Consider the following 27,612-nt stretch of genomic DNA (forward strand, 5'->3'; position numbering starts at 1 on the left):
GAGTTCCTGGACCACTTGCCCCCTGATCTCCTGAGCCAGAATCCAACCCAGCATTTTCAGAGAGAGCATTTTAAAAGGTAATGGAGATCGTATTTTAATTCGTCTTCATTCGTGTCAGAGAAGCAACCAGTCTGTTGAGTGGACCTTGGGGGCCACACGGTCTGGTTCTCATCTGTCTACACCTTCCCTTGTGGGCCATCCTGATATGCTTGCTGTTATCAGAAACACTTTCCTGGAGGGCCTTTGCACCCCTGTTCCCTACGTGTGGATCATGGCTCACTCAAAACCCCCTTGAGACCTGCTCAGATACCATTTCCTTCATGAGATTCTGAGTGCCTCACTTAGAATTATAACCTGCTACTCCCTCCCCTAATCGTGGTCTCTCTTTCTCGTCTTGATTTCTTTCCCAAATGGTTCAGCACACTGTCACAATGTTTATTAACCTACTCTCTCCTGCTTGGAAGGCTGTACTCTCCATGAAGGTTCCTGGACCAGGAGGCTTTTGTTCTTGTTTTCTCACTAATGCATCCCCAGCATCTAGAACAAGCCTCATACACCGTGGAAGGTCAGTCGACCTTTCTAAAATGAATGAATCCAATGAACAGTCATGAACGGTGCATTTTCAATGGCGAGGGACTTCTTTGCAGATGTCACATCCCACCGTTGTTGTCAGGGGGCTTCACATGACAGACCCAGCCCCGTGAAGAGTGAGGAACTTGAACTGTGGCTGCTGTTGACGGTGAGTTTAGCCTGAGTGGAGCAAGTGCTCTTCGAAGCTGTTCATGTGGCAACGTGAGCAGACTTCACGGGAGACAACTGGGACTTGTGTCCTGTTTTATTGTGCCAGCCTGCCTAGTTCAAGGTTACCTTGTCTGTCTCTTTGCCAGGAGCCCTGATAACACCCGGTAAAGCTGGGTAAAGTGGAGGAAAGGAGGTGTGAGCAGGGGACAGAGAAGTGGTCCGTTGAGCGCCGCTCATTCCCGCACTTTCCTATTGGGTGAACTAGTGGGGGGCAAGGTTAGCTTCAGGGCCGTACTGGGAGAAACCATCACTGTTCCCTGGGAGTCCGGCTGTGTGGAAGGCTAGACTCCAACAAGACAGTGGCCAAGGCTAAAAGGCACCTAAGTGCCACTGGAAGAAGCCAGCGCCTGATCCTGGTTCCAAGTTACTGGGAAACCATGCACAGCAGATTCCGGCGGTCCAGTGTGTGCTTCGGGCCCGACGTGAGAGAGAGCACAGATCCAGCCCCTCCCAAGGCGTGGGTCCCCACGGCCAGTAGATCCCGGTTGCAGGAGACATGGACAGTGTGACGGCACTCCCCCCGCTTGGTGTGGGGGTGGAAGGAGGCCGAGCCCTCCGCCGGGGTCTGCCATACAGAAAGCTGGGGGCGCGCCTGAGAGCCCCTGGCTCACCTGGGCATGTGCATCAAGCCTGGAAGAGGGAACGATACTTCCTCCCAAGGCAACAGACTTTGAAGGCTCTATGTCTCTAGATGGGCAATGTTCCAGGCCCCAGGCCCCTTCTCATGCATCCAGGGGGGTGGACACATGGCAGACTGCGTGTGATTGCCTTCCCAGCACTCTGGAGACAGGCTGAGTTTTAGATGAACCTGTAAAACTTGGAGGACTAAAGGAGATGAAAGCACCGTGGCGGCAGTGGTCACAGATTCCCTCTCAGGGAAGTAACAGCGTGGGACCGTGGGTATGAAACGGGATCAGATGGCTCGGCGAGTGCCGGGAGCTCTGCCGGCCACTGAAGGACTTTGCAGGGCGTGGCTGAGACCGCTCGCTAGGAAACAGTATGGGGAGAGGGTAAGAGATTGCTGACACAGGAGTGGTGGGGAAAACAATTTAGAAATGAAGGTTTTTAAAATGTCACTAGGACCTTAAATCTAAGATCCAGAAATGTATCAAACCTAGTCTATGCTGAGGCAAAGGAAACTCACAACAGATCTGTGTCTGCTCTGTATATCATCATCCTCAAAGCGTCCTGGCTGGTTTAGAAGAACTCTGTACCTACTACTTGGCTGTCAACCAACTTGGTTTTCCAACCAACTACTTGGTTGGAAACCGGCACTGAAACCCACCCTCTTAATCTACACTTGGCTCTGTGGCCAGGTGAAGTCTTCTGTTAGGCAGGAAAACATCAAGACTCCTGGTGCTTCTCAATTCAGGCCTCTCACAGATTCATTTAGGAAAACAAGGCACGTGTGCAAGTGTGTTCCTCCTTCCCTGGATCCTCCAACCTGTTGTGAGAGGGCTTGCTGATCACTGCTAGGCCGCGGGGGTTCAACCAAGAAAGAGGAAAGGAATCAGAGGCAGATGTTCTGAGCACATGGTGGCCTGTATGTCTGGAGGGCCTCTTGCTAGAATCTCCCACAGGTTCTTCTCATGGTTTGGGCAGAACTGGAAGGCTGTCATCTGTAACCTCTCCCATGCGTTGGTTCCTTGGTCCCTCCAAGCACGGGACTGATCCCCAGTTCTTATTATGTGGAGGAAGGTTGTGAGGCTGGCCCCCTGAACGTCGGGCAGCTGGGAGATTCTAGCATCAGAGTAGCCATAACTGAACGTGGGTTTCGTGGAAGAATGGTGTCTGCTCTGGCCTTGGCCTGCCTGGGCTGCCACGACAAGTGCCATCGCCCGGGAGGCTTACAGAGATTTATTTTCTCCCTGTTCTGGAGGCCAGAAGTCCAAGGTCAAGGCTCAGGCCAGTTTGGTTTCTGGTGCGAGCTGACTTCTGGCTTGCAGACGCCACTTCGGTCTCCTGTGGCACAGCCTCTGAGGACACAGGACAGAGAGAGGGAGCTCTCTTCAGGCTCTTACGAGGACGCTGATCCTGCTGGATTGACCCCACCCTATGACGTCACGAAAACTTCAGTACTTCCCGAAGGCTCTGTTTTCAAACACAGTCCCATTGGAGGTTAGCCCTTCAATGCATGAGTGTTGGAAGGGACAAAATTCAGTCCTTAGCTGTTTGCAATCTTTTGTTTTGGGGGTTTTTTTTTGGGAGAGGGGTGTTTAAAGAAAATCTTTTATCCTTCTGTTCCTTTGAACTAAATAGTATAATGTCTTTTTTTTTTATCCTTAACAAGGGCCAATTTACGAAACTAAAGAATAGAGTGGACATATCATCTTGAATATTTAGAATGATAGATGTCTGTGATCCAAATGTTTGAGAATCGCTGAATATCATTCTACCATAAGGGGAAGGGAAGCTATGATTTGCTTCTAGACAATGTCTAAAGTTGTTTTATAATTATCTCCCTGTCACCATCACTGCTACCTGCATCCCCAGTGCCACTAAGATTTTGTCCTGGATCTTCTGGGAATGTATAGGTCCGTTTGAGAAAAAGGAAAGAAAGGTTAAAAGTATGTGAGGATATTCCCTTAGATTAAGAATTAATGTGTAAATATAATTATATATACCTATTATATCTTATAGAATAGCTAGGCATTAATGACAGTTTAAAATTTTTTTATTATATTTTGATTACAAATCAAAGAATATTTATAACACTTCTCAAGAATGAAAAATAATGATGCAGAGAACACCAGTGTACCCACTGCCCATCCAGAAAAAGAGCCTTACCAAGATCTAAACCCAGTCCCGTTTCATTCCCTGCCCCACAAAAAGACTGATATTTTGTTTATAACTTCCTCTATCTTTACGGTGTTAGTACCTATACTGTAATCCTCACAATATATTGTTTTTGCACGGTGATGGGAGGAAGAAGTAATGGGTCTCTTTTTCCTTTATTCTTGCCATTGTGGTTTGAGGAGGGACAGAAGAGCAGGTTGTGCATTGGATCCCATCGCCCAGGGGAGCCCTGTCTTTACCACTGATGCCCTACACCCCCCAAGACCATGAAAACTGAAACCCCCCTTCCTTGGGGCCCAGAGATACCTTTCTGACAGAAGCCTGCTTCAGAGAGCTGCTTCTCTTTGGTGTTCTTGCCCTCTTTGACTTGCTTTCCAACCTCTTACTGTTCCTTTTTTGCTTTTGAGTTCATCATTATAGGTAAAACTATTTTGTTTTCATTTTTTCCACTATTTTTTAGCTGTTTCGATCAGAATGCACTTTCAGGGAACTCAGCTATGCTTCTAGAAATGGAAGATCCTACTTTTTTGGTTTTAAACCCGTTACAACGTTTTTCTGTATTTTCTTTTCATATGTGCAGAGCTCTAGGGTCCTGGAAGAAACTCATTTTGATGGTGAGCCAATTACTTTCTTTTCCACTTAATTTTTTTGGCCTCTCTCTTTAAATGACTCCATAGTAATTTGACAAAGTGTATGTAAACAGCTGATTCCGTGACTTGACTTGCTGGAGATTAGTCTTCTCATTGGGATGCACCTGCAAATGAAGTAATAGAAATACATTTAAGAATGAAATTATCATTTTGTTTAGAGACAGCATGTGTGTTTACGTGGGTGTGTGTGTATTTTCTCCTAGGCTGCTGCACTGAATAATAAGAAAGATCCCAGCCAGAATCCCTTGAGACTGTTTAATGGATACATTTACAGTGGTGTCCAGACTTTGGGGAAGGAGCTCTTTATGTACTTTGGGCCCAAAGCTTTACGGTAAGATAAACCTGCACAACACATCTTACTGCCCTGTTGAGGGATGTGTAGGCTTTTCTTGCAACTCACCTGGTGTCACACACAATCACGTAGAAAGTACTCCAATTCTAAGTTCTAATATAAGAGGCTGAGATCCTATCTGATGCGGAAGATGAGTAAGTTGTGATGTCACCGTTACTTGGAGGGCTAGTCCGTGTATTGTTTTTACGAAAAACTAAAATCGGCTAGACGGGCTTCCAAGAGATGGCGGAGCAACACAGCTTGGCTTGGCTCTTCATAACTCCCCCACACTCTCTTCTCCCGGCCCTTCTCCCCTGCTGCTTTCTCTCGTGTTTCCCCCCAAGCATTTATTGTATTAGCAGCATTAGTTTCTTTAAATGTATGACCTCTCCCAGTTCGGTTTCAGCCTGTCTCTAGACATTTAGAGTTCTCTGTCTTCCTTCTTTTTCTGAAGCCTTGTATGGAATTGGAAACTTCTGTACAGAATTCTAGAACTTTTCCCAGAAGTCCCAAGTTCTCCATTCTTCCACAGCCGTATGGAAAGTCATCGCTAATGTGTCCGCAATGAAAGACGTGCAATCTCTTACCTCGGTTGACTTACTGATAAGAATGTCAAAATGTGTGGACTTGCCAGATCATGATCCCCTCCCTCTTCAGTTTTTGCAGGAAAATGAGGAAGGCCGTGGATTAGCATGTCCACCTAATCCTTGTCTTCTCTGAATTTAGCCCAAGGTGTTGCCACCCATGAAGAACAGTAGTGCTCCCTTAAATCTCGCTTAATGTTTCTGGAAGCTGTTGAACAATTTCACCATGAAGGAGAAGCCCTGGTACTAGGCCTTGTGCCTCTAACTGAAGGTGACTGATGGGCACAGGTTGCTGATATGACTGTATGATGGTTACTTTCCGCCCCTCACCTACCGCCCAGTTCCAGAACGTTGAGTTTATGTAATTGCTTTCTCTCTCAGATGTTCTCTTTGTTGTCAGCGGCTGCTGTCCTTGGACCACAGTATCACTGGGTGGGTTTTTTTCTCAGTCTGGAAAGGGTCACACAAGCATGTGCTGCCTGGCTCACGCAGCAGTGATCTCCTGCCGTTGCGCTGTTGTGGTGCTGGATGGAGGTGATGGAAGACTCCGCTCGGACTGGAGGAGGAAGCGGTGGCGTCCGTGGAAGGTGGCTGGAAACACTGATACGCTGTTGCTTCTCTGGTGTTAGGTGCGGATTCATGTCTGTTGGAGGAGCTGGAGGTTTTTATCAATTGTTCTCCACCAGACTGGCAAAGGAGGACTCGTTTCTCAGTTCAGGGCTCTCCGTAAACGTTCCCCGAAGTTCTAAACCAGGGCAATCACTTCCTTAAACGCACTGAACTAGGACCCTCCGTGGGCAGTGTGTGTCTCGGTGTACGCGTGGGGACAAGCGCCGTGGCTGACTTCCCTTCCATTTCCCACAGCCCTGATGACTATTTGAGGTGATAATTCCAGGGCCGTGGCCGATCAGCTGTTTGAATACAAACTGAGCAACCTAAAATCAACTGCATCCCCTTCCACAATTGAATTGCAGGTAAAAATACACATTCACACACTCTCCCAACCTACGCTTCTTAAGGGAATGGATGACTCTGTCACAGAATGTGATCATTGTGTGACGTTACAGGTCTGCGAGCATGAGACAGAAATTTAGTTTTCATCCCTCACCGCTTCTTGCTACCCACCAGGCTGGTCTGCATTTTAAAGAGCACATAGCAGGAGACACGCTTAGTGCTCGCTTATATTTACCCCGTAATGTGCAGCTTTTTACAGTTAAAATTGCCCTGGATTTTAATGCCTCTTACAGGGCAGGCCATGAATCTTCCTGGGATTCATTTGTCATGGAACAGGACACAGACCAAGCCCTCGGTGAGGGAATCCGCCATGCAAAATGCACACTTCAGAGAGATACAAATTAGAGCAACTCTTTCTGTTACGAAAAGATTTATCAAAGTGCTCAAGTGATCCTAACAGTGCCAGAGAACACGAAAAATTATTTGATATGCAGTGATTTTTGGCGCACGGTAGTGGTGTTATGTGTGACTAAGACGGGTGCTCCTTCTGAACACTTTAAAGAAGCTTGTCATCGATAGCAAAACAGAAACCATTTTTAATTTTTTGGCTGTATATGTAACAAATACTTATTAGCGATAACTGAGACATAAGAAGCAAGAATAAATTTATACATGCATAATCTCACTCCCAAATATAACCTCTATTAACTACATATGTGTATATATACATATTGGCTATATGTATAACTATATGTATGTGTATATATTACCAGTATGGCATGGGGATGTATCTACCCGTCTACTTACCCAGACACACCCACCCTGGAAGCTGCCATTTTCCATCAGAAAGAACCCAGCTGTTACGTCTCGGACTCACATTTAAAAGATATATTTTTTTAATGAGTCTCTCTTTCCAAAACACTTTGCTATTTCCAGTTTACGATTTATATGACTCTGATGGTTTGCAATGATCATATTCTGAAAGTATATCTGAAATATTTTACAGGCTTTGTCATTTTAGTGAAGCCTTGTACATTATCAGTTTTTTAATTTGTTGGGGTGTAAGTGATCTGATCCTCTAAACGGCTATGCATGAGGTAATGTGACAGTTCTTCGTAGTTTGTGAGACAATCTTTAAGGAATCTGTTTTACGCTACTTGTAAAGGGTTTTACAGCTTAGACGTAGTTTTTGTGATCTGCCACATTGCCATTTAGAAAAATGGAAGCCTGATAAAGGTTCTAAATGAAATCGGATACTTGAAGAATAGTCAGTCCTGCTAATCTGTCTGCCCACCACGCTCACATGTCTTTTGGGAACAGCATTCCTTCTAGAAAGTGAGTCATCGGGCCAAACTGACCACAGAGTTCGAGTTGACTCTAGCATGATCTTATGGGACCTTCTGTCTCATACAGAGTCGGTTGGGACAGTGTGGGTTCTTCCGTGAGACTTCCTCACCTGGAGCTGAGGACAGTCAGGCCCTATAATGAGGGGCAGCCAGGAGGTGAGGCCTTAGAACTTGTAGGTGGCTGCGTTCCTTGGCTTGTGAGATGGTAGAAAATAAAGCCAGCCTACACAAAGCCGAGAATCCGACAAACCTTCTAGCCCCTCCTTCCATCTGTTCCTGGTCCTAGCTGCTTTCCTTCCTGTCCTGCAGCTGGATTCGCCAGCCCTCCCTCAGATCCTGTGAGCTACGGAGTACTCCTTAGTGCCGAAACCTGTTGAGTTGGGTTTCTGTCCCCTGCAATTGAAGGAAACTGACCATGATCAGAAAGCAAAAACTTCCAGATAGGAGATAAGTAAGTCGTGGGGATGTAACTCCAGCACGGGGGCCGCCATGTTTCACAGTACTGTGCCACAGAGTTGAAAATTGCAGAGAGAATAGAACCTATAGGTTCTCATCACGAGAAAAAATGAGCGTAACTGTGTTCGGTGACAGATGTTAACTAGACTTATTGTGGTGATCCTTTCACAATGTCTACAAATACTGAATCGTGTTGTGCACATGAAACTCATGTTATATGTCAAGGATACCTCAGTTTAAATGAAGGAGAGGAGTAAGGAAGGAAGGAGGAGAGAAAGAGAGAGAAAGTAAGAAAACTAACCATTACAAGTAATCCACAAGCCAAGAATTAAACATCTTTAGTTTTTAAAATGGTAGATTTTGAAATTTTTATTTTCTGTTTCAGTTACCGTGATGCTTTTATGTGTAACTGGAGAAGATCTAGAAATCTTTAGCTTTTTCATTGGCTTTCCCTTCTGCACCTGATAGTTCCCAAGAGTCTAAGGGCAAAAATAAATACCACCCGTAATTATTACCACCAAAAGAGGGCACGCTTAACAGTTTTTGTAAATATCATAGATAAAATATAAATTGTGTATATACCATATATTCATACATAATTTTTATTACATATGCACAGATTGTGCTATCATCACTACTAATTAGCATTTTCCCCCATTTTTCACTCTAATGAAAAACTCTGAAGGACGTTACATCCTTGAGTGTGTATCTTTCACCACTTTGATGTTTTCTTAGGGTAAATTCCTAGATGTAGATTTGCTGGATCTTGGTTACCGACACTTTCTTATATCCCTTTTGAAGGCATATAGAAAACTATCATGAACGGGAAGCATCTGCAACTGGCCATACCATAGAGAATGTCCCGTGCATGGTCTGCCTTGGCTCTGATTGGGTAGATTTATCCACACCTGTGTGCAAGGTTATAAAAGTTTGGAAATATGTTAGCATAAAATGCATGTGCAGCACTCTAGTGATTGTGGAGGGTTACAGACCTTATCATAGCAGATTGACCTGGCATGGTATTCTCAACTGACAATCATAATTTTACTTAAGTTGACTTTAGGTTATCTGCCTCATAGTTCCACGTCTGGCACATCTTCGGGTCTGACTCTGTTGACTCCTTTATCTTTTGACATCAAGTCCCTTTGTTGTTGTTTAATTTTTATCTTATTTTTCTGGGTCGTAACTTTTTAAAATTCCAGGTAATTGTGTTCACAGGAACGGTAGAGACCAAATTAAGTAATATTTAACCTCAAAAATATTAATGCCTCTTCTATCAGGGCATTAGGGCAGGGGATTGAGCAATCGAGATTGGTTCGGATTTCGTTGTGTTGTAGTCGGCTTCAGAAACCAGCAACATCAGAAATTCAGTGGCTCCGATTGTTTTGTGCCTTAAGTGTGGCCTGGTGTGGCTGGGACTGGTTCTCTGTGTTTCTGTCCTCTACTCTCAGCTGTTAGCAGACCCTGCGTTTGTGTACCATGAGGGGATTTCTCCACACGCTTCGCTCCCCATCCCCACTCCCACCCCAGTGGGATACTGCTCTTGCTTGCTATTCAGTGAGAAGTCCATGATGGGCAAAAGGATTCTTCTAGGCTAGCCTCTATCTTGGGCCCTGTGCACGTGGACCTGAGGGTTGCACTTTTCTGAGAGCCACTGACCCTTTTCCTCCCCAAGGCAGTCAAATTCTTCCTTCCATGTGTGGGTGGGTCCCAGTGCAAGAGCGTTTCCTTCCTCTGTCTCAGCGGGAACAGATGTCCCCGCATATCACTGCAGGACAAAGCTGATGGCCTGCCTCACCCCTAAAGACGGATGGTTTTGCTTACATAACCTCAGCAGCTGTGCATTTGGCCTGAGCCTGGTGGCAAAGACTTTCCTGCCCTCCCCCGTGGCCGCCTGCTTCTGTTTGCTGGTGCAAGACGGTGTGGGCACGAGGCTTCCCGTTATTCCTGCCAGGACACAGGGCTTTCTGTTTGTACCTCTCCCTTGGCTACAGCCCGGCACCATGCCACCGAGGGTGGCTCTGTCAGTCCCCTCTTATGACACATCTTTCTCATGCACAGGGGTGCACACCCATGCAAAAGGGCTTACAAGGGCTTACATGGGAGCCTGTCCTTGTGTCTGGGCCTCCAGGGATTCTAAATGGTTATATTAGCCACACTCCATTTTTAGAAGTTTGTGGAAAATTTGAGCTATTTCCTTCTTACCTGTTTTTACAGGCTCTTCTGCCTATACTCTGTCACAGGTAAAATAATTTGGGAGTCTGCCTTTACACATGAAGGGGGGAGGAGGTTGTTACCGTCTGGAATTTAGCTCACCTTGCTGCCTGCAGCCTCACGTCTCTGACAGGTTCAAGAGAATTTACGATTCTGTAAATAATAGGACTTTTCTCTTCATGTTGGGAGAGGAGCTCTATGTCCTTCGCTCTTCTGTACCTAAGGAGATGCAGAACTCCCTGTTAACTTTTTAACACGGTTCATTCCATATTGTTTTATAACTTTTTTCTTTGAATTTCTGACATAAGCTTTAGAATAATCACATTCAACTGTTTTATACTATTACGTCACTTTTGACCACTTGATGATTTTCATAAACAGTTGCCATGTTAGCAGTGTATGTTTAGTCATCCCTGAGATGAACCTTGACAGCACCATTATCTGTGCCATATGTGTTTGTTTTAGGATGTTTTGATTGCTCTGGTCATTCTTACAGTGATAACCTGGAAGCCCGTGGCTGGTGTTTAAAATAGTATCAGGTCTTGTTTATTGATTTGTTTTAGGAAATTATTTCGAACTAGAGGCAGTTTCTTAATATCACTTCAGTGCTTAGTTTGGCCATAATTTTTATATTAGAACTTTGGTTGCAAGCAACAGAAGCCCAACTCAAATGAGCTCAGTAATTATTTCTTACAAGAATATGGGGTATCTTACCTGAAGGTAATGCAGACGGATTTCAGGCAGAATTGGAAGCAAAGGCCATTTTCTGTGAGGACGCTGCATTTTTCGATTCTGTCCCTCATTGACATCTGCTGAACTCTTCCCTCCTGTAGACAGGCCTCCCTTGGCTTCTCTGTTGCCCACCATGCTGGGTAACATTCCCAAAGACTGTTCCCAGGTGGGATCTCCTAGTATTAATGGGAAACTGATTTGTCTGTAGCCAGAATCCATAAATTCATCAGGGGAAAGCAGATGAATCCAGGTACTGGATACTGATGGGTCTAGCTTGACTCAGGTGTCCATTTCCAGTTCACCTGTGCCAAGGCACAAGAGCTGAGGAAGGGACAAGACACCAACTCCAACTCAGAGTTGGGCCTAATGCCCGTTATTGACAGGGAGTCATGCTATGCAGAGGAGATGATCTTAGGTGACCGGTTGGGCTGGGGATGGAAGGGATTTGATAAGGTAAAGAGTTAGGAATAAGGAGCTAATAAAATTTTCTTAAACTAAGTTGATTATAATGAGGAATCTTGAAAAGCAAATCAAACTCTTGAATGTAAAAGTGATATAAACCTATGTCCCAGTCTATGAAGGATCAGTACGGCAGTTGTTACAAGAGTACAGATGTTACTGTGCCCCAAAATTTCCACGATACTGGTGTATTTTTCTTAGTTTAATATGAAAGTTACTTAACAATAAACCCAACATTTGTCGGTATATTGGGGCTCAGTTATCACAACGTTTTGCTATTTGATAAAAATAAAATAAGTAAGAATAAACTAAAAATTGTGGGTTTTATGCACGTTTTCTTCTAAATTGAATAGATTTACTAAGGCCAGAAAAAGCATACTTGATTTGAGTCCGCGTTCTCATTGGGGCTACCCCTGCATTTCATTTGGGTCTTAACCTTTGAGAATTTTTTATGTGGACGCAGTTTCATTATAGAAAGTGATTTAGAATCCACTTTATGAGCCATGCAGCTGACAAGATTTTAGATATGATGGCTTCTGGGCATGCCAGTTGTACACCTTTCACTGGGGTTGAACTTCCATAAGCTAAATTATGGAGTACTTACAGGCACACATTTTTCCTGTCAAGAACTATGGGGCATGTAAAATGCATTTATGATTGATAGTAGGGCACACAGAGTTTAAAACCCACATTTTTAAAGTTAGACTGGTTAACCTTGTACAATACTATAACATGGTGCTTTGGAATTAGAAGCACAGTGCAGTAACATTTGCTGCCAAAAGAGCCATATTTATTAACTCAACAAAGCTAGAAGGAGAAGGATTTGAAAGGCGGAACACAGTATTTCATCTCAAGAATCATTTTTGATCTTCATCATCAGAGGTCCACAAAACCACTTTCTCTCACTCTCTCTCTCTCTCTCTCTTTCTTTGTTTTTACTGGACATGCTAATCAATCCTATAAAAACTGAAAGGTTATCAATTTTTCATCACTGCATTGTGGCTTTCAAGCTAACCGTAAATATTTATAAATCCCATCTTCCCGATACATATAAAGGTAAAAGAAAACTAAAAGAAGTGAAGACAATATCATTTTGACTTGTTCTCTTCTCTTTTGATGCATAAGATTTTGCAAAAAAATTGTTTCATTGTGTATCCCAGAACAAGGGGGAGGGAAACAGGGTCTTAAACTGTAGAAATCATTTCAGAGTAGGTAAACAGTTCCCATCCATTGTGGCTAGAAATACAGAATTTGAATGTTAGTGGCTTTGTAGAATTTATATTTAAAAACAAAACTGTAGGCAATTGAAATTTAGCCTCATCTCATCCAAAGCCTTTGAATCTGAGAGAAAGCTGAAATGTTAGACTGTTCCATGAATAAAAGTACTGCATCTGACAAGAAAAGAAGAACAGGGTATGTTTTCTTGGGCTTATTGTCAGGCCCTATTATTTCTCTAGGAATTTATTTTATTTGTGGTTTGAAAAACTGAATTGTTACATCTTCTAGTTTTACGAGGATACAAAGCCATAATAGAAAAAGATATAATATTGGCTACATTTTTCCCCCCTAAAAGTGCCTATCTTGATTAACCTTTGTTTGCTTATAACCCAAAAAGTGAAATGAACGAAAAAAAAATTAGATACATATTATACTTTCTGCCACTCAGAACTGGATTTGATTTTGTTTCAGGATTCATTTTGGAATGAAAGGCTCCATCATGATTAATCCACTTGAGCATAAAAATAAAAATGGAGTTTCTCCTGTTTTTGAACTACAGCTCACCAAAGATCTGATTTGTTTCTTTGACTCCTCAGTAGAATTCAGGTAAAACAGAAAAGAAATGTACCGCAGCTGAAAAACTGAAGAGATGGGTCTACGGTTTGAAATGTGGAGATAGATAGATGTTTTAAAAAGGATCTGTAATTGGTAAAGCCTCACTCTGAACACACCTTTAAATAATCTGTATGGTCTTCATTGTTGGGTGGTATAACTCACACTCCAATTAACAGAAAGTGTTTATATCAGAGCTCCTTCTAAATGACACTTTGCGAAATTGTAACTCGACTTATGATTAATGTGTTTTCTATTCCTTGCTACAGAAACTCCACCGAAAGCCAACAGAGAGTACGAATGATGGAAGAATTAGATGTATGTTCCCCTAAATTTAGTTTCTCAAGAGCAGAAAGTGAAGTGAAGAAGCAGAAAGGACGGATGTTGTGTGATGTGTTAATGGACCAGAAAGTGTTGCCTGGGGTGGGGAACATCATCAGAAACGAAGCTCTCTTTGACAGTGGCCTCCACCCAGCTGTTAAAGTAGGTCATGAGCATTTTTTAAAATGATTTCTGTATTTTTAAATGCTGTTGAGGGACCAACGTGGAACACGTAAATCTTGTTGCCGTAAAACATTCTCCCCAAAGAGAAACTTTCGGGGTCTTTGCTTCTGTTCGCATCTCAACGCGGCCAGCGCTGACCACTTCTTTTACAGCTGCTGTGTGCTTCCCCCCGTCCACCTCCCGATCCCTGTCCTCTATAACTTGCTTTGCTTTGTATTGTCCCCTTACCATTGATCACTTTCGAACATAACCTCATTTGGACTTGTTAGATTTATGACTTAAGATCTCTCTCTTCCTGCTCCAACACAGTCTCTCACGAGGAAGCTGTCTGTTTTGTTCATGGAGGGATTCAAGCATCTAGAACGTGGGGAAAGCATTCGGGAATTATCTGTCGGGTGTATGAATGAAGTTAGCTCACAACTTGCTCTTTGTAAGTGGCATATTAAATTCACACTCTAGACACACTCCCGTATTCCTATTTATGGCTACTTGACATTCGCGGATGCTGTTTGGGGGGAATGAGGTTGGCAGGCGGATAGCAAGGACTGAGGAATAAGGGACTAGTAGGGAGATGGAAACAATCTGGAGGACTTGTAAAAACTCTGCTGGAAGAAGGGGAAAACACAGACCATCTGGTGGGAGGGGGGTGGTCAGGACGAGGACCGGGTTTTGTTGTGTTTTCCTTATTCTCCAACTGCAGAGGCATAAACTAATTTATATGAGGGCAAAAAAATAGTCAAGAGGGAGAGATTAAAATTGTAGGAAAGAGAATGGGGATTAATAGGGCAAAGTTGTAAGAAAGTCAGAGAGATTAGAACCCAAAGCCAGGTAGAAGGCTAAGCATATTTTAGTTTCTAAGGGAGGAACTCTATGGCTTTAATCTACACCCAGCTGGTCTCTTTAAACAAAATGATTTTTTTACAAGAGTCCAAAGATACCTTTTGATTTTCTGTAATTATTTCCTAGATAGTTTTCTTTAAATCCAAATCAATAAGAAATAAGTTTTCAAAGAAACTGGTTAATGATTTTTCTAGATTAGATTCTGCTTTTTGACTCTTGGAACAAGTTGGTTAAATTTCTGTAACATCAGAGTGATGAAACGGAATTTTAATGAGAAGCAAGCTTTTTAAAATCACGTAGGCCTCTGTGGAAAATGTTTTAGAAAAAAAGAAACTGGAGTACTGTTACTTAGAATATTGTCATTATCTATGATAAACTGAGAATTTACTTTTTATCTGTATGTCCAACAGGCCATTCGTCTAGGAAAAGATCATTTGCCCACATGTCTGGGAGCTGAAAAATTAATGATCGTTCTCAAGCTTAGCTATTAGCCCCCTAAAATCACATGCACAATTATTAAAAAAGTTTAGTTTAACATTTCAAGGTTTGACTAAATATGGTATATAAGATATGGTAAGAAAAAACTCAGTTTCAAAGTGTTTATGTTTTAAACTTTAAATAAATGAAAAATAGACCTAATATTTTTGTAATGATTATGTTGAGTCAGTGATTTTAGGTTTTTATAGTCATTGATAAATTAGTTTCTGTTGTATATAGATGTTTGTATATATTCACATACATAAACAAAGTTAAGTCATCAGACAAGCTATTTTCTGGCATCACCATTGAAAGCACATGCTGGGGCGCCTGGGGTGCTCAGTGGGTTAAGCCTCTCTGCCTTCGGCTCAGGGCATGATCTCAGGGTTCTGGGATCGAGCCCCGAGTCAGGCTATTTGCTCAGTGGGGAGCCTGCTTCCCCCTCTCTGTCTGCCTGCCTCTTTGCCTACAACAAAAAAAATAATAAAATAAAATAAAAGCACATGCTAAATGGTAATTAATTCTACGAGGGTAACACTGAGATTTATGCCAGACCATGACACACAAAATTCTTCCATAAGTGCTATTTCTGAGTGCTTCCGGGTATTAACAAGTACCCTGATATTAATGGGTGTATATAAATTCATATCATTTTAAAGCTCGATAGTCATTCATCCTCGATCCTTGATGGTCATTCATTCCTGTGCTGATTTATCCCTTTCCCTCCCTCCGTTCTTTCTAGTTATTTTGTTGTTGTTGTTGTTTTTGTTTTTGCTTTTTTTTTTTTTTTTTTCAAATTCCGTGGCCAAAACACATTGCTGGGACTTTGAAGATGTCTCATACAGAAGAGATACTTATTTAGAATTATTTGTATTTAAAATAGAAATTTAGGGGCACCTGGGTAGCTCGTGGGTTAAGCCTCTGCCTTTGGCCCAGGTCATGATCTCAGGGTCCTAAGATCGAGCCCCACATCAGGCTCCCTACTTGGCGGGTAGCCTGCTTCCCCCTCTCTCTCTGGCTGCCTCTCTGCCTACTTGCAATCTCTCTCTCTGTCAAATAAATAAATAAAATCTTTAAATAAATTTAAAATAGAAATTTATAAACAAGAATGGTATTTTTTTAATCTGTGCTATCATTTGAAGCCATTGTTAATGACATTAAATAGATGTGTGAGAAACAGAAGATATGCATATATTTTAAATATGCATTTAGTTTTCTTAGAACTCGCAACTGGTATTATTTTTGGAGAGTAACAAATTATGACACTGTCTTCAACGGTTTTTCTGTTTTAAGGTTTGTCAGTTGACAGATGAACAGACCCATTACCTTGTGAAAATGATACGTGACTTCAGCATTCTTTTCTACCGGGTAAGAGGAAAAATGTTTCCATTATGTAAAATGTCAACTATTTCCCTTTGGATTGCACCAAAAATGTTAAGGCTGTTTGTAGCCATCTAGTGGTCAGTGTGTAGAGGTACAGGAAGGCAGAGGGACCTGTGGGCAGCATAATTCACTTCTAGAAATTGGGTGTCATGGGTCAGTCCAAACTTGTCTACCAATAATTATATTAAATTATCTTTACATGATGTTCGGGAACACCTGTGTTAGCATTTTACTTAGACTCTTGTTCTTTTTTTGGACATATGAAAGTAAAATGTAGGAGCTCCAGAGAGAGAGAGAGAGAGAGAGAGAGACTCAATTCTTTGGAATAAATATATCTCAACTCAGTCAGATTTTGCCTCTTGCTACCTGTGTGGTTTAGATTATTTAGATAATTTTGGTATAGTTTCTTCATCTGTAAAATGGGATAATAGTATTTTTCTATCTACCACAAAGACTATTTTGAGAATGAAGTAAGTACTTGCTAACCTATAAATTTTGGAGAGTTGTATATATGCTTATACCTCTGGATGGGCAGTTTAGAAAACACAGTTTCTCTTTTCAGTAGAGCATAAACATGTCTGTTTTCTTTTCCCCCATAGTCCATTTTCTATTCAAAATTTTTAATTTTACTATGTTCAGAGAGCAGGTATGATAGGAGTCTTCATGTATTGGCCTCATGTAGTGAACCTCTTGTTTTACAAGTCTGCCTTGAATATTATGGCAATTTTAATATTCTGTATGCTTGCTTAATCTTTCAGGGAAAGATGATTATAGACCACTACCCATTTTTGAGGCAGATTAAGTTTTGGATATTTTAATACTTGGCTTAAATCAATGGAAGTTGTTTGTGTAATTTTCAATTTATATATGGCAAGTCATATTTCTGGGCCTTGGGATTTTTCCTGTGCTGATATAAACCCAAAACATTGTCTTTTTAGAAGCTTTAAATATATACAAGTAGAATAAAACTGTGATAGAATATCAAAATGTCTTTTTTTTTTTTTTTAAAGATTTTATTTATTTATTTGACAGAGAGAAATCACAAGTAGGCAGAGAGAGAGAGAGGAGGAAGCAGGCTCCCTGCTGAGCAGAGAGCCCGATGCGGGGCTCGATCCCAGGACCCTGAGATCATGACCTGAGCCGAAGGCAGCGGCTTAACCCACTGAGCCACCCAGGCGCCCTCAAAATGTCTTTTGAATTAGAATATTCCAAATGGGACATATTCTTTGCAAGGAAGGCTTTCGAATTTTTATTTTCTTTTTTAGTGAATTTGTGAGATTAAAAATGAAAAGATGGTCTCGAGTTTTTCACTGTAGCAATAAATTTTTTTGCTTTTGTCTGTTGAAAGAAAATGAGCAGCTTAGTATTCTAAAAATAATCAGATTTCTAGCTAATCTAGTCTTTTAACCACATAATTACGTTTAATTAAAAAAAAACTTAAAAGCATGAGCGACGTTTTAAATTGTAGAACTTGTACATCCCATTTAGATAAAAAGATAATGCTATGCAAAGAACAATTTGAATACTAATAAGTTATAAAATAATGGCTTAATTATTTCGCACAAATCTTGTTTGACAAATATTGCTGAGTCTTGTCAATAACTTTTCTCAGATGAGAGAAAAGATTATACAGATGTATGTACAAACATGTAAATTTTCAACAAATTATTTTCAGAAATGACTTTCTGGAATGTATCTTTGGATCCTTAGCAACACTGTTTTATAGATAATCTTATAATGTTGTTTGTTTGTTTATAGTGCCATAAAACGGGATCTGTTATCTCTAAACACTATAAGGTCTATAAGCGTCCTCACTGTTGTCAGTGCTGCTGCAAAATAACTGTGTGTCGCTTAGGAGAGAATAATAGAATGACATATTTCTGCCCTCGCTGTCAAAAAGAAAATCCTCAACATGTTGACATTTGGTGAGTTATCTAATTTAAAGGTATACTATTTGCCCTAATCACTAACTCAAAGGCTATTAATAAGAACATAATTCAAAGTTATTTGAACCCTTGGAAGGAATTAATAAATAACATCATCAAAAAAACCTGGGTAAACTATAGATGATGTATGGACCACTTCTGGATTCAGTAGAAAATCCCCAGCTCATATGTTAATATCCAGCATTTCACTTTAATCCCATTTGTAAAGTAATCACAAGGAGGTGTAGAAGGTCAATGATTGGAAAAATGCAACTATCTTCAAAAGTTCTTGCTTTATTTGGAAGTAATACTATAAAACCTAAGCAAGATGTCTTTACAAAATTCATGTCTTTTGGGTGAAGCCGTCGACTGCTTACTACACACATATGTGGTGATTCTTCCAGCTGCTGATTATGTCTGTTCCAGTTACACCTTCCAGAACTAGACAGAGAACCAGAGAATAGGTTCAGGGACCCGCTGAGATGGATCTGAGCTACAACTGCATTGGTCACCTGACTTCCATAAGCCCCAGCACTGACTGGTGGAGCACAGTGATATTTTGAGTCCCTTGGAATTAGTATCTGCTTGGAACCAGTGTACAGTGTTCCCAAGCAGTCCAATTACTTCCTTTTCACGGATGCACAGTTACTCTGATAAAAGTCCCTACTTCCCTTTAGGAAAGACCAGGACAAATATGAGTAATCTAAAGGAATATGTGATTATAGGCCAAAATAACCAGATCAGACATGAACCCCATTAAGTGTTACCAGAGTTCAGGAACGTTAGAGGTATATATATACACACAAAGTGGGAAAGATCTAGAAAGAGTGTGATTTTCAAGTTTACTTTAAAAAGATAGAATTTTGGCTAAATAAATGAGAAAACAAACATTAGTTAATTGGAAAGACATAGCACAGCCACAAACCCTAACCATTCATTAGCATGGCATGTTGGAGGATGACGGGAACACTCACCAAGCCCCAGGGAGTCCCTCAGGTGTTGGATCGCAAAAGCTCGTTTTCCAGATAGACTGGGATCAAATAATAGGACTCATTGGTCCTTCTGGGAATGGTTGATGTCTTGCGGAAATCAGTAGATTAAGGACTTTTCAGTGAGTGGGAAATGGTGAGACTAAACCTCACAGGTAGAGAAGCTATTGCAGTGTAAGAATGAGAGAGTGTTCTCGGGCCTGAGGTCAGGGCCCTGGAAACAGGAAAGAAAATAGGTACTTCAATTAAAGAATTTTAAAAGTCAGCAAGAATTGGGACGGATTTGGTATGTAGAACAATGTAAAAAGTTTCAGACTAATAGAAATGTTCACTGTATGGGTCTGGGAAAGTTGGGATAGAACAGCACAGAAGAGCTTTGTGTCGTGAAGCAACAGTAGATGGAGGAGATGCATCGTGGGCCACATCCCAGGTGGCAGGTAATGGCTTCGTGGTGGTTAAGTGAAGTATTCAAGAGATCCGTTCACAGGGAAAGTGGAGAGGAAGGAACCAAGGTCTGAGCTTCAGGGAATACCCAGAGGAGGAGGAAAAGAGTGAGCCAAGAAAGCACAGTGGTGTGGTTAGGAATAAGGCAGGGTAGGATGCCCCCATGGAACCTGGGGCGGGAGACACCATCTTGCCACGGTGGATCCTGGGACGGGAGGCGCCATCTTGCCGCTATGGATCCTGGGCCGGGAGGCGCCATCTTGCCCTTGGCAAGCTCTGTGATGGGCCGGAGGAGGTTTGCGGGGAGGGCCCCACCTGCACCTTCAAGTGTGTCTGTGGCTTTCTTCCTGCCCTCCCTCCCTTTGCGACTTCCTTTCCATCTCTCCTTCTCTTGTTCTCAGCTCCTTTTCTCAGAATCTCTCACAGCTTCTTCCTCACCCCACTGTACTATCATAGATATCTGTGATGTATTTCGCTATAAATATATTTATTGTGCAGATTTGTGGTTTCTTATTTATTACAGGTGTACATTTCTCTGACCAAAAGTCTTTGACACAGTGTCTGGCAGATAGAGGACGCTGGATTCATGTTTACTGAACAGATGGTTAATGTTCTATATTTGTTTTCTTTGAATTGATAACTTTTGAGTCTTTAAGAAAGGTATTCTTGGGGCGCCTGGATGGCTCAGTCGGTTAAGTGTTTGCTTTCTGCTCGGGCCATGATCCCAGGCTCTGGGATCAAGCCCCACCTTGGGCTGCCTGCTCAGTGGGGGATCTGCTTCTCCCTTTGCCCCTCCCCCCTTGTCCCCACTCTTGTTCTTTCTCGCTCTCTCCTCTCTCTCCCTCAAATAAATAAATCTTAAAAAAAAAACCCAAAAACAAAAAAAAAGTATTCTTCCAAATTGTTAAAGAAATGTGTTATTTACCATATAAATAATTGTCCATTCCAAAGGTTTTTTGAAGTTAGGTTGTAAAAGCTCAGGGGTTCCTTGCAAGAGACATGGGGGCACCTATGAATTAGGGGAGCCGCGACTTGCTCTACTGAGAATATTCCGAGCGCTGCCATCCCTCTTCCTCCTCAGCCACTTGTGATTCATGTCTCGGCATTCAGCTTCAGACATCATTTGGAAAAGCAACTAAAAATGTGTACATAATGAAACATTTGAAAACCAGTAGTATTTGCCTTATTCTTAGAGATTTCTATCATGAAGTATAATCTGTTCATTTTCTCCATGAGTTTTTGAAAAATTTTTTTATGTTGACTACATTTTCTCATTTATCTGTCTGCTCTACGTCAGGTACTGGAACTCCAAAGACCAAATACAGTGCAGCCTCTCAGAATGCTCAAAGTCTAAGGTGGGGAGTCAGTGAGTAAATAGTTCTTTAAAACCCCACTGAGCTTGGAATGGAAGTTCTGCAGAGGGCAAGGTTCTACTAATGGTAGTGGAAGATGAGAGGAGGAAACACTTAAATCTATGTGGGAAGAACAAGGAAGTCTTTCTGGAGAAGGTGACCTTTGAGATCCCTGTGGAAGGAAATAGAGTTTCATCGAAAACAAAAGGCAGGAATGTGCATTTGCAGAGCCACACGAAGGGGAGGGCATTTTGTTCCTATAACAAGATATATTCAGTGGGGCCCCTGGGTAGCTCAGTTGGTTGATCTCAGGGTCGTGGGATGGAGCCTTGTGTGGGGCTCCCTGCTCAGCGGGGAGTCTGCTTCTCCCTCTCTCTCTGCCTTCTGCTCCCCCTGATTGTGCTCTCTCTTTGTCTGTGTCAAATAAATAAAATCTTAAAAAAAACAAAGGCGTCTGAAAGCCATCTAGTTTGGAAAGTTATTGAGAACTGCTTGCTAGTGAAGGAAAAGTTACTGATGTTTGCAAGGCAGTTGTTAAGGCAGGTCTGAGCTCATCGAGATTCTTGAGGGGGATGGAGCAATTCCAGAGCGCTCGGGAGACATGAATTGAACAAAATCTGTCATGGGTTAACCTGGATAGGGTAGGCTTGTTCTGGCAAGAGAGTTTGATGACACCGTTGTCATGTATAAAAACATAATTTAAAAGGGATTTTTTTGAGGACAATGACAGAAGCCCTGCTCAAATTCTCTTAAACAAAAATGGGAATCTGTGGGTCATGTAACCAAAATGAATATTGGTGGAATTCACAGCATTAATAGAAAACTATCAAAACTTGAGTCCTGGGGCCTGGAGCCCGGGAAGGCGACCTCGCCTGGGCTCTCCATGGCTAGAACAGGGAGAAAGAATGAAGGAGAATGTAAGCGGCTGCCTGCTCAAGCCTCACGGTGGTAAACTTCCAGTTTCTGCCGAAGAAACACATTCTGGAGGGGCTCCCAGAAAGTATTGACGCTCGGTGAGCGAGGGATCAGATTAAACTGGAGTCGCAGTCGATTCCCCCTAAAAGAGCAGCTGCGCAGCCACTTGGTCATTCTCTTTATTCCAACCTTCTTAAAATGCTACTTGATTTTGTGTACCTTTCTCTTTGTTTTATTAACATTTACTTTGCTGCCCTTAAAAAAACAATCTGTTTCGTGTAGATAAAGAGAAATCAGTTGCTTCCCATGCTGGTGGTTGGTCTCCACTGAGAAGTGCAAACACTCCTCGGAGACATGGTTCTCCTCCACCTGTTTTGTAAGCGTCTGACTTTTGAGAACAGAGCCCCTCCCCGCGACTGGCCTTGGGATCACGGGAGATGAGAGTGGAATCTGGTGGTGATCGCACTCACGGAGAGATGTGCGAAGACAAGCCAGGAAGGTCCAAGGGGAGCCTTGAGGTTACCTTGACTTTGCTGATCGAAAGACGAGAACGTGGCCGTGGAAGAGCCGTGGGGAGTGTTTCAGAGTGACATCCAGTGAGTTCAGCTGGTGGTGCCTGAGGGATGGCCACTGCCTTCAGCAACGTGGAAATGATGATCTTCCAGCAGGGCAAAATGGATTCATTCCACCTGTATTTGTGACCTAGTCACGGGACTCTCTATTCCAGCGGGAGGAGGTCTTAGGAAGAAGCTCTGTGTCCTTGGATAATGTATGAGATTATCACATGTATGAGATACATAAAGTCTCTGAGGAGACTTGAAAGGATCTGATGCCTTGTCAAGGTGGAGGGGCAGGTAACTGGAAAAGCGTGAAGAAGTCTCTGACTTGTTTATGGGGAGACAGAGGCAGGTGTGGCTCTGAGTGGAGCAGAATGAATGCGGGCGGAGGGTCTGGCCCACCACGACAAGAAGTTCTGGGTGTCTTCGGAGTGTGATGAGCTGCCTTCAGAGATTTTGAATGGGAGAGAAGATATCGAAAGGTCGCTCTGGGTAGCAGGGGGTTTGCTGACTTTGAGTGGGCTGGGAAGCCGCTGGAACGTGGTGAGCAGAGGGGTGGCATACACTGCTGGTGTTTTATGAGGATGGTGAGGTCGCCATGTGGAGAAGTGACTAAGTGTGACCAGAGTGAAGAGATGGCGTCCGGGTGCCTCAACAGTAGGACCCTTGGTAAATCACGGCAACTTGTAGTGGGGGAGTGGGGGTAAAAAAAAATGCCTGAATTTAGGATCATTTTAGAAGTTGAGGTAGTAAAGTTTAAGGGCTGAAATGCAATTTAGGGGGCTTTTATGAAAAAAAAATATTTAAAAGTTTGAATGCTAAGTTTGGTCCTACTCTGAATATTTAGAATAAGAAACAACAAATTATAATTTATAAACACCACAGATACGAGACAAATAAGATACTCATTACTTGCAAGCCACAACTGTGTGTAATCACTTAAAAAAAAAAAAAAAAGATTATTTATTTATTTATTTGAGAGCGGGAGTGAGAGAGAGAGCGTGAGAGGGGAGAAGGTCAGAGGGAGAAGCAGACTCCCCATGGAGCTGGGAGCCCAATGCGGGACTCGATCCCAGGACTCCAGGATCATGACCTGAGCTGAAGGCAGTTGCTTAACCAACTGAGCTATCCAGGTGCCCTGTGTGTAATCACTTTTTTCTACATTTTGGCCTCATGCTTCTTTACTTTGCTGGGGGGTGCATGTGTCAAATGGCCTTGCAGCCTGGGTCATACAGGCCCCCGAGCAAAGAATGCAGCAGACCTTTTCAGGTCCTTCTGAAAGTAGAGACACTGGGGCACCTCGTCCGGGGCACTGAGCAGATGCGAGATGGTGCTGGTGGTGCATGGGCCTTGCCTGACCAGAACCCCAGCACGGACGCCACAGAACTCGTGGCTGGGGTTGCTGCTTGCGTTCTCCACGCTCCCCACTCTGGTCCGTGGAAGAGAACACAGCAAGCTATGGAAGCTTTGGTAGCTTCAGAGTGCATTTGCCTCTGGAGCAGAGTGGACAGGACTCGCTGGTGGACCGAACGTGGGACGTGAGGGTAAGAAGCATTAAGAGTCGCTCCCAAGTTTTTGGCCTGATCAGTGGGTCAGGCACAGTGCCTGACCCATCCATCCCTCACGGGCACAGAGATGCCCTTTACTGAGATGAGACGAGCTAGCAGACTTGCAAGGTATTATGTGTGTGTATGGGGTGGGGATGATCGTGAATTTTATTCACACTAGTTTCCTGTGGCTGCACATGACAGATGACCACAAGCTTGGTAGCTTAAAGCAGCAGAAAGTTACTCTCGCAGCTCTGGATGCCAGAAGGTCAACATCCGTTTCATGGGGCCGGAGGTGTGGACAGGGCTGTGCTCCCTCCAGAGGCTTTAGAGGAGAACCTGTTGCCTTTTGCAGCCTCCGGTGGTAGCTGGGGCTCCTTCCTTTGTGGTTTGCCTCACTCCAGTCTGCCTCTGGGGTCACATCTCCTTCTCTTGCCTGGGTATCAAGCCTCCCTCTGCCTCTCTTCCAAGGACACTGGGGTTTGGATGAAGGGGCCACCCAGATGATCCAGGATAATCTCCCCATGTCAAGATTGTTAATTACATCTGCAAAGGTCCTCTTTCTTTATAAAGTAATGTTTGCAGGGTCCTGGTAGTATGACCCATTATCTTTGGGAGACCATTACTCAGTCCAGGACAGATGTATGTTAACTTTGAAATTCCTGTTGCACTTCCAAGTGGGGATTGGAGAGAATTTCTTAGTAGGTCATTGAGAAGTGGAACAGTAAGGGGAAGAAATGCTTCCACAGCTTCTACAGGTAACAGTGAACATGTGCTTACGATTAGTGAACTCTGTAGGATAGAAGATGAAATGGTGAAAAATGGTAGCATACAAAAAATCTGAAGATTATTTAAACTGTGTATATTTAATTATGAATAAATGCATTTTGTTGCCTTTCACAGTCAGTTGGTAGGAGGGCAGGAGTTCGGCCAAGCACACAAATTCTATGGGAGGTCGGTGGTTCCGAAGAAACAAATACTGAGTAGCATTAAAAGTCAGTAAAGATAAAAGAACCATAATGAGATGTGTCTCATTTTCAGATTTTCTTATGCTATTTGTTATTTCACCAGAGAAGCTTGAATTTAAAAACTGCTGTAATTATATGTAAGGAGCAAACTGTGCCAGGGGTCAGGGTACTGCTGCAAGTCAAAGAACTCATGCTCTGAGATGGGAGGTCCCATAGCCTTTACCAGAAAGCTTTTCTCCGTGTGGATGTTTGGAATCCTGAAAGGAATCCGTGGGTCTGCCATGTTGCTTACCCACGTGATGTGCGATAAAGAACTACGTATTTAAGAGTAGGGTTTCAGCAGAGCCTTTAGCGGTATTTTGCGTAACAATAGTCAAATAAGAATTACCAGAGGGGGGCCCGCCTGGGCTGCTCAGTGGGTTAAGCATCTGCCTTCAGCTCAGGTCCTGATCCCAGGGTCCTGGAATCAGTTCCCGCATTGGGCTCCCTGCTCAGTGGGGAGCCTGCTTCTTCCTCTCCCACTTTCCCTGCTTGTGCACTTTTCGTGTCAGGTGAATAAATAAAATCTTAAAAAAAAAAAAAAATTCCAAATGGGGAATCGTGATTTACGTTTGAGTCCAAAAATCAGGGTTGGTTTTACTCTTTTCTTATGAATCTATTAGCTATCTAACAGGAAGCAGTTTTACCTAAGGGGAAGTAATATGAGGCCAGCAATCGTTTTCTTCATTATTGATCAGGTAGTTGATCTAGTGCTTAGTAGACCCTGTTGAGGAATTCTGGAGAGACATGCACATGAAATAACTAAAATTTTGTCTCATTTTACTCTCCATGTTCTAATTTCTGCCCAAGTCTTTTCTTCCCCCACCACCCCACTCCTCCCCACCTCCTGAATTTGGTTGTATAAAGTTATCTCAGTTTGGCTTGGGGAAGAAGACCGAGAAATGCTTCCTAGGAGTTCTTGTCAACTATTTTTAGTGTTGTTGCAAACAACACTAAACATTTTTGTTTAATGTTTTAAACATTTAGTGTTGTTTAAAAACAACAACAACAACAAAAACCCCACAACTCTGATTTAAGTAAAAACGTTTTTTATTTCTGTCTTCAATAGCAATCAGCAGGGCACAAGAGGGAACATTTCATTCCAAGAGAATTAGAGCCAGTACACACTTGGGTATTAGTGGTTATAAGAATTTCTAAAATACCCAGAATGGATAAGAACAACAGCAACAGTGTTCGTGATTAACGTCAAAAATCCTTTTGCAGCAAGTTGCCCACGAGAAACACGACAATCAGGTGGCCGTGTAGCAGAGGGGAGCACGTGGCCCGGAAATGGGAGGAGCAATGGGCGTGTGTGGTCTGTACGCTAATAAATAGCCCGTCTTCGAAGACCTGTGCCGCTTGCCTGACTTCAAGGCCTCCGGGTAAGCCTGGATTCTGGTTCTGAGTTCCTTCTGCTTCAAAGAGGGCTAATTATGCAAAGGTATATATCTTGTTCCACCTTGATACTGCATAACTAAGTCAAATGCTTTCTTTCCGAAAGATTGAAAGGAATTGCCAGCCTTTGCACGTAAACCACGCTAATATTCTGTTGAGCACTTTTTTTTTTTTTTAAACAGGGAGGGGAAACAGGCTTGTGCTAAAAGAGTATGTGCCTTTGTATCTCAAAAAACGGAGATGATCACATCTGTTCTCTACTATTTCTAATGAATTATTCAATAAAGCTTTGTTTTATGCAGATTTCAGCAACTTTGGAGTTTGTTATTCAGTCCAAGTGCTTCGTAAACTGAAAGGGAGGATTTCTGTAAGAATATCGTTGCAGGTGGAATAGAAAAATGCTGAATTTTTTCTCTTCTTTATCCTTCCTACCCCCTTGTTATTAAAATCTTTACCCAGACAATTGTACTGATTTCATTGAAATCCTTCAAAATAACTCTTTACAGCTCACAATTTCATGTGTTCAGAGAAAGTTAAACCTCAGAGAGAGCCCGTGATTAAGAACCCGCTCATTGATGTGGCTCCTATTGTGTTCTCAAAGCCTTCTTTCTTCCTTCAATTAGCGATGAGAAAGTTCGTTCTTGACTTGTGGACCCCACGTTGTGCCTGCTGTCACACGGCGTTTCGTTCTCTGGGCCAGAACGGCGGGCCTCGCCGGGTGCTCACAGCTTTGCTGGAAGGGACAGCGCCTCCTGTTCTGGGATCTTTCAGCAGAGAGCCCTCAGGAAACCACAGTCTTAGGGCTCCTCGTTCATTTCAACCGAAATGCCGCTTTGCATCTCATTAACTATTTTCTTGTTATTTCTCTGAATACGAAAGACTGTGGTTTATTCCAGTCCCGACTCCAAAATCCGGGGATGCTTTGCTGAAACATTTTTAATTAATGTTTAGTCTTTGTAATTCATCTTTGCTTAATTTTACTAAGCCATTCCCTTTCCTGTGTCATTCACTGAAACATTCCTGGTAATCCAGAGACAGGTGTCTCGCTGCTGATCTAAAGCCTCATGGTAGACCTGCCTCTTAATTACCCTGCTTTACTATGTTGCCACATAGTAACGGAATTG

At 42.7% G+C, this 27,612-nt stretch overlaps 1 protein-coding gene across 2 annotated transcripts in view; it reads left to right on the plus strand.

Annotated features, from left to right (window-relative positions):
• NEIL3 (nei like DNA glycosylase 3) overlaps positions 1 to 27,612 on the plus strand; it is an 86,323-nt gene that overhangs the window by 50,108 nt on the left and 8,603 nt on the right. The window contains exons 6-11 of one of the 2 annotated variants that reach the window (XM_059384231.1): positions 4,451 to 4,578; positions 13,013 to 13,147; positions 13,423 to 13,636; positions 16,268 to 16,342; positions 18,116 to 18,282; positions 26,318 to 26,475. In XM_059384231.1, coding sequence (XP_059240214.1) covers positions 4,451 to 4,578; positions 13,013 to 13,147; positions 13,423 to 13,636; positions 16,268 to 16,342; positions 18,116 to 18,282; positions 26,318 to 26,475 — 877 coding nt within the window. The remainder of the gene's footprint in view (positions 1 to 4,450; positions 4,579 to 13,012; positions 13,148 to 13,422; positions 13,637 to 16,267; positions 16,343 to 18,115; positions 18,283 to 26,317; positions 26,476 to 27,612) is intronic. The other variant, XM_059384233.1, reaches the window with a different exon arrangement.

The sequence above is a fragment of the Mustela nigripes genome, chromosome 18 (assembly GCF_022355385.1).
Source record: "Mustela nigripes isolate SB6536 chromosome 18, MUSNIG.SB6536, whole genome shotgun sequence".
NCBI lineage: Eukaryota > Metazoa > Chordata > Mammalia > Carnivora > Mustelidae > Mustela > Mustela nigripes.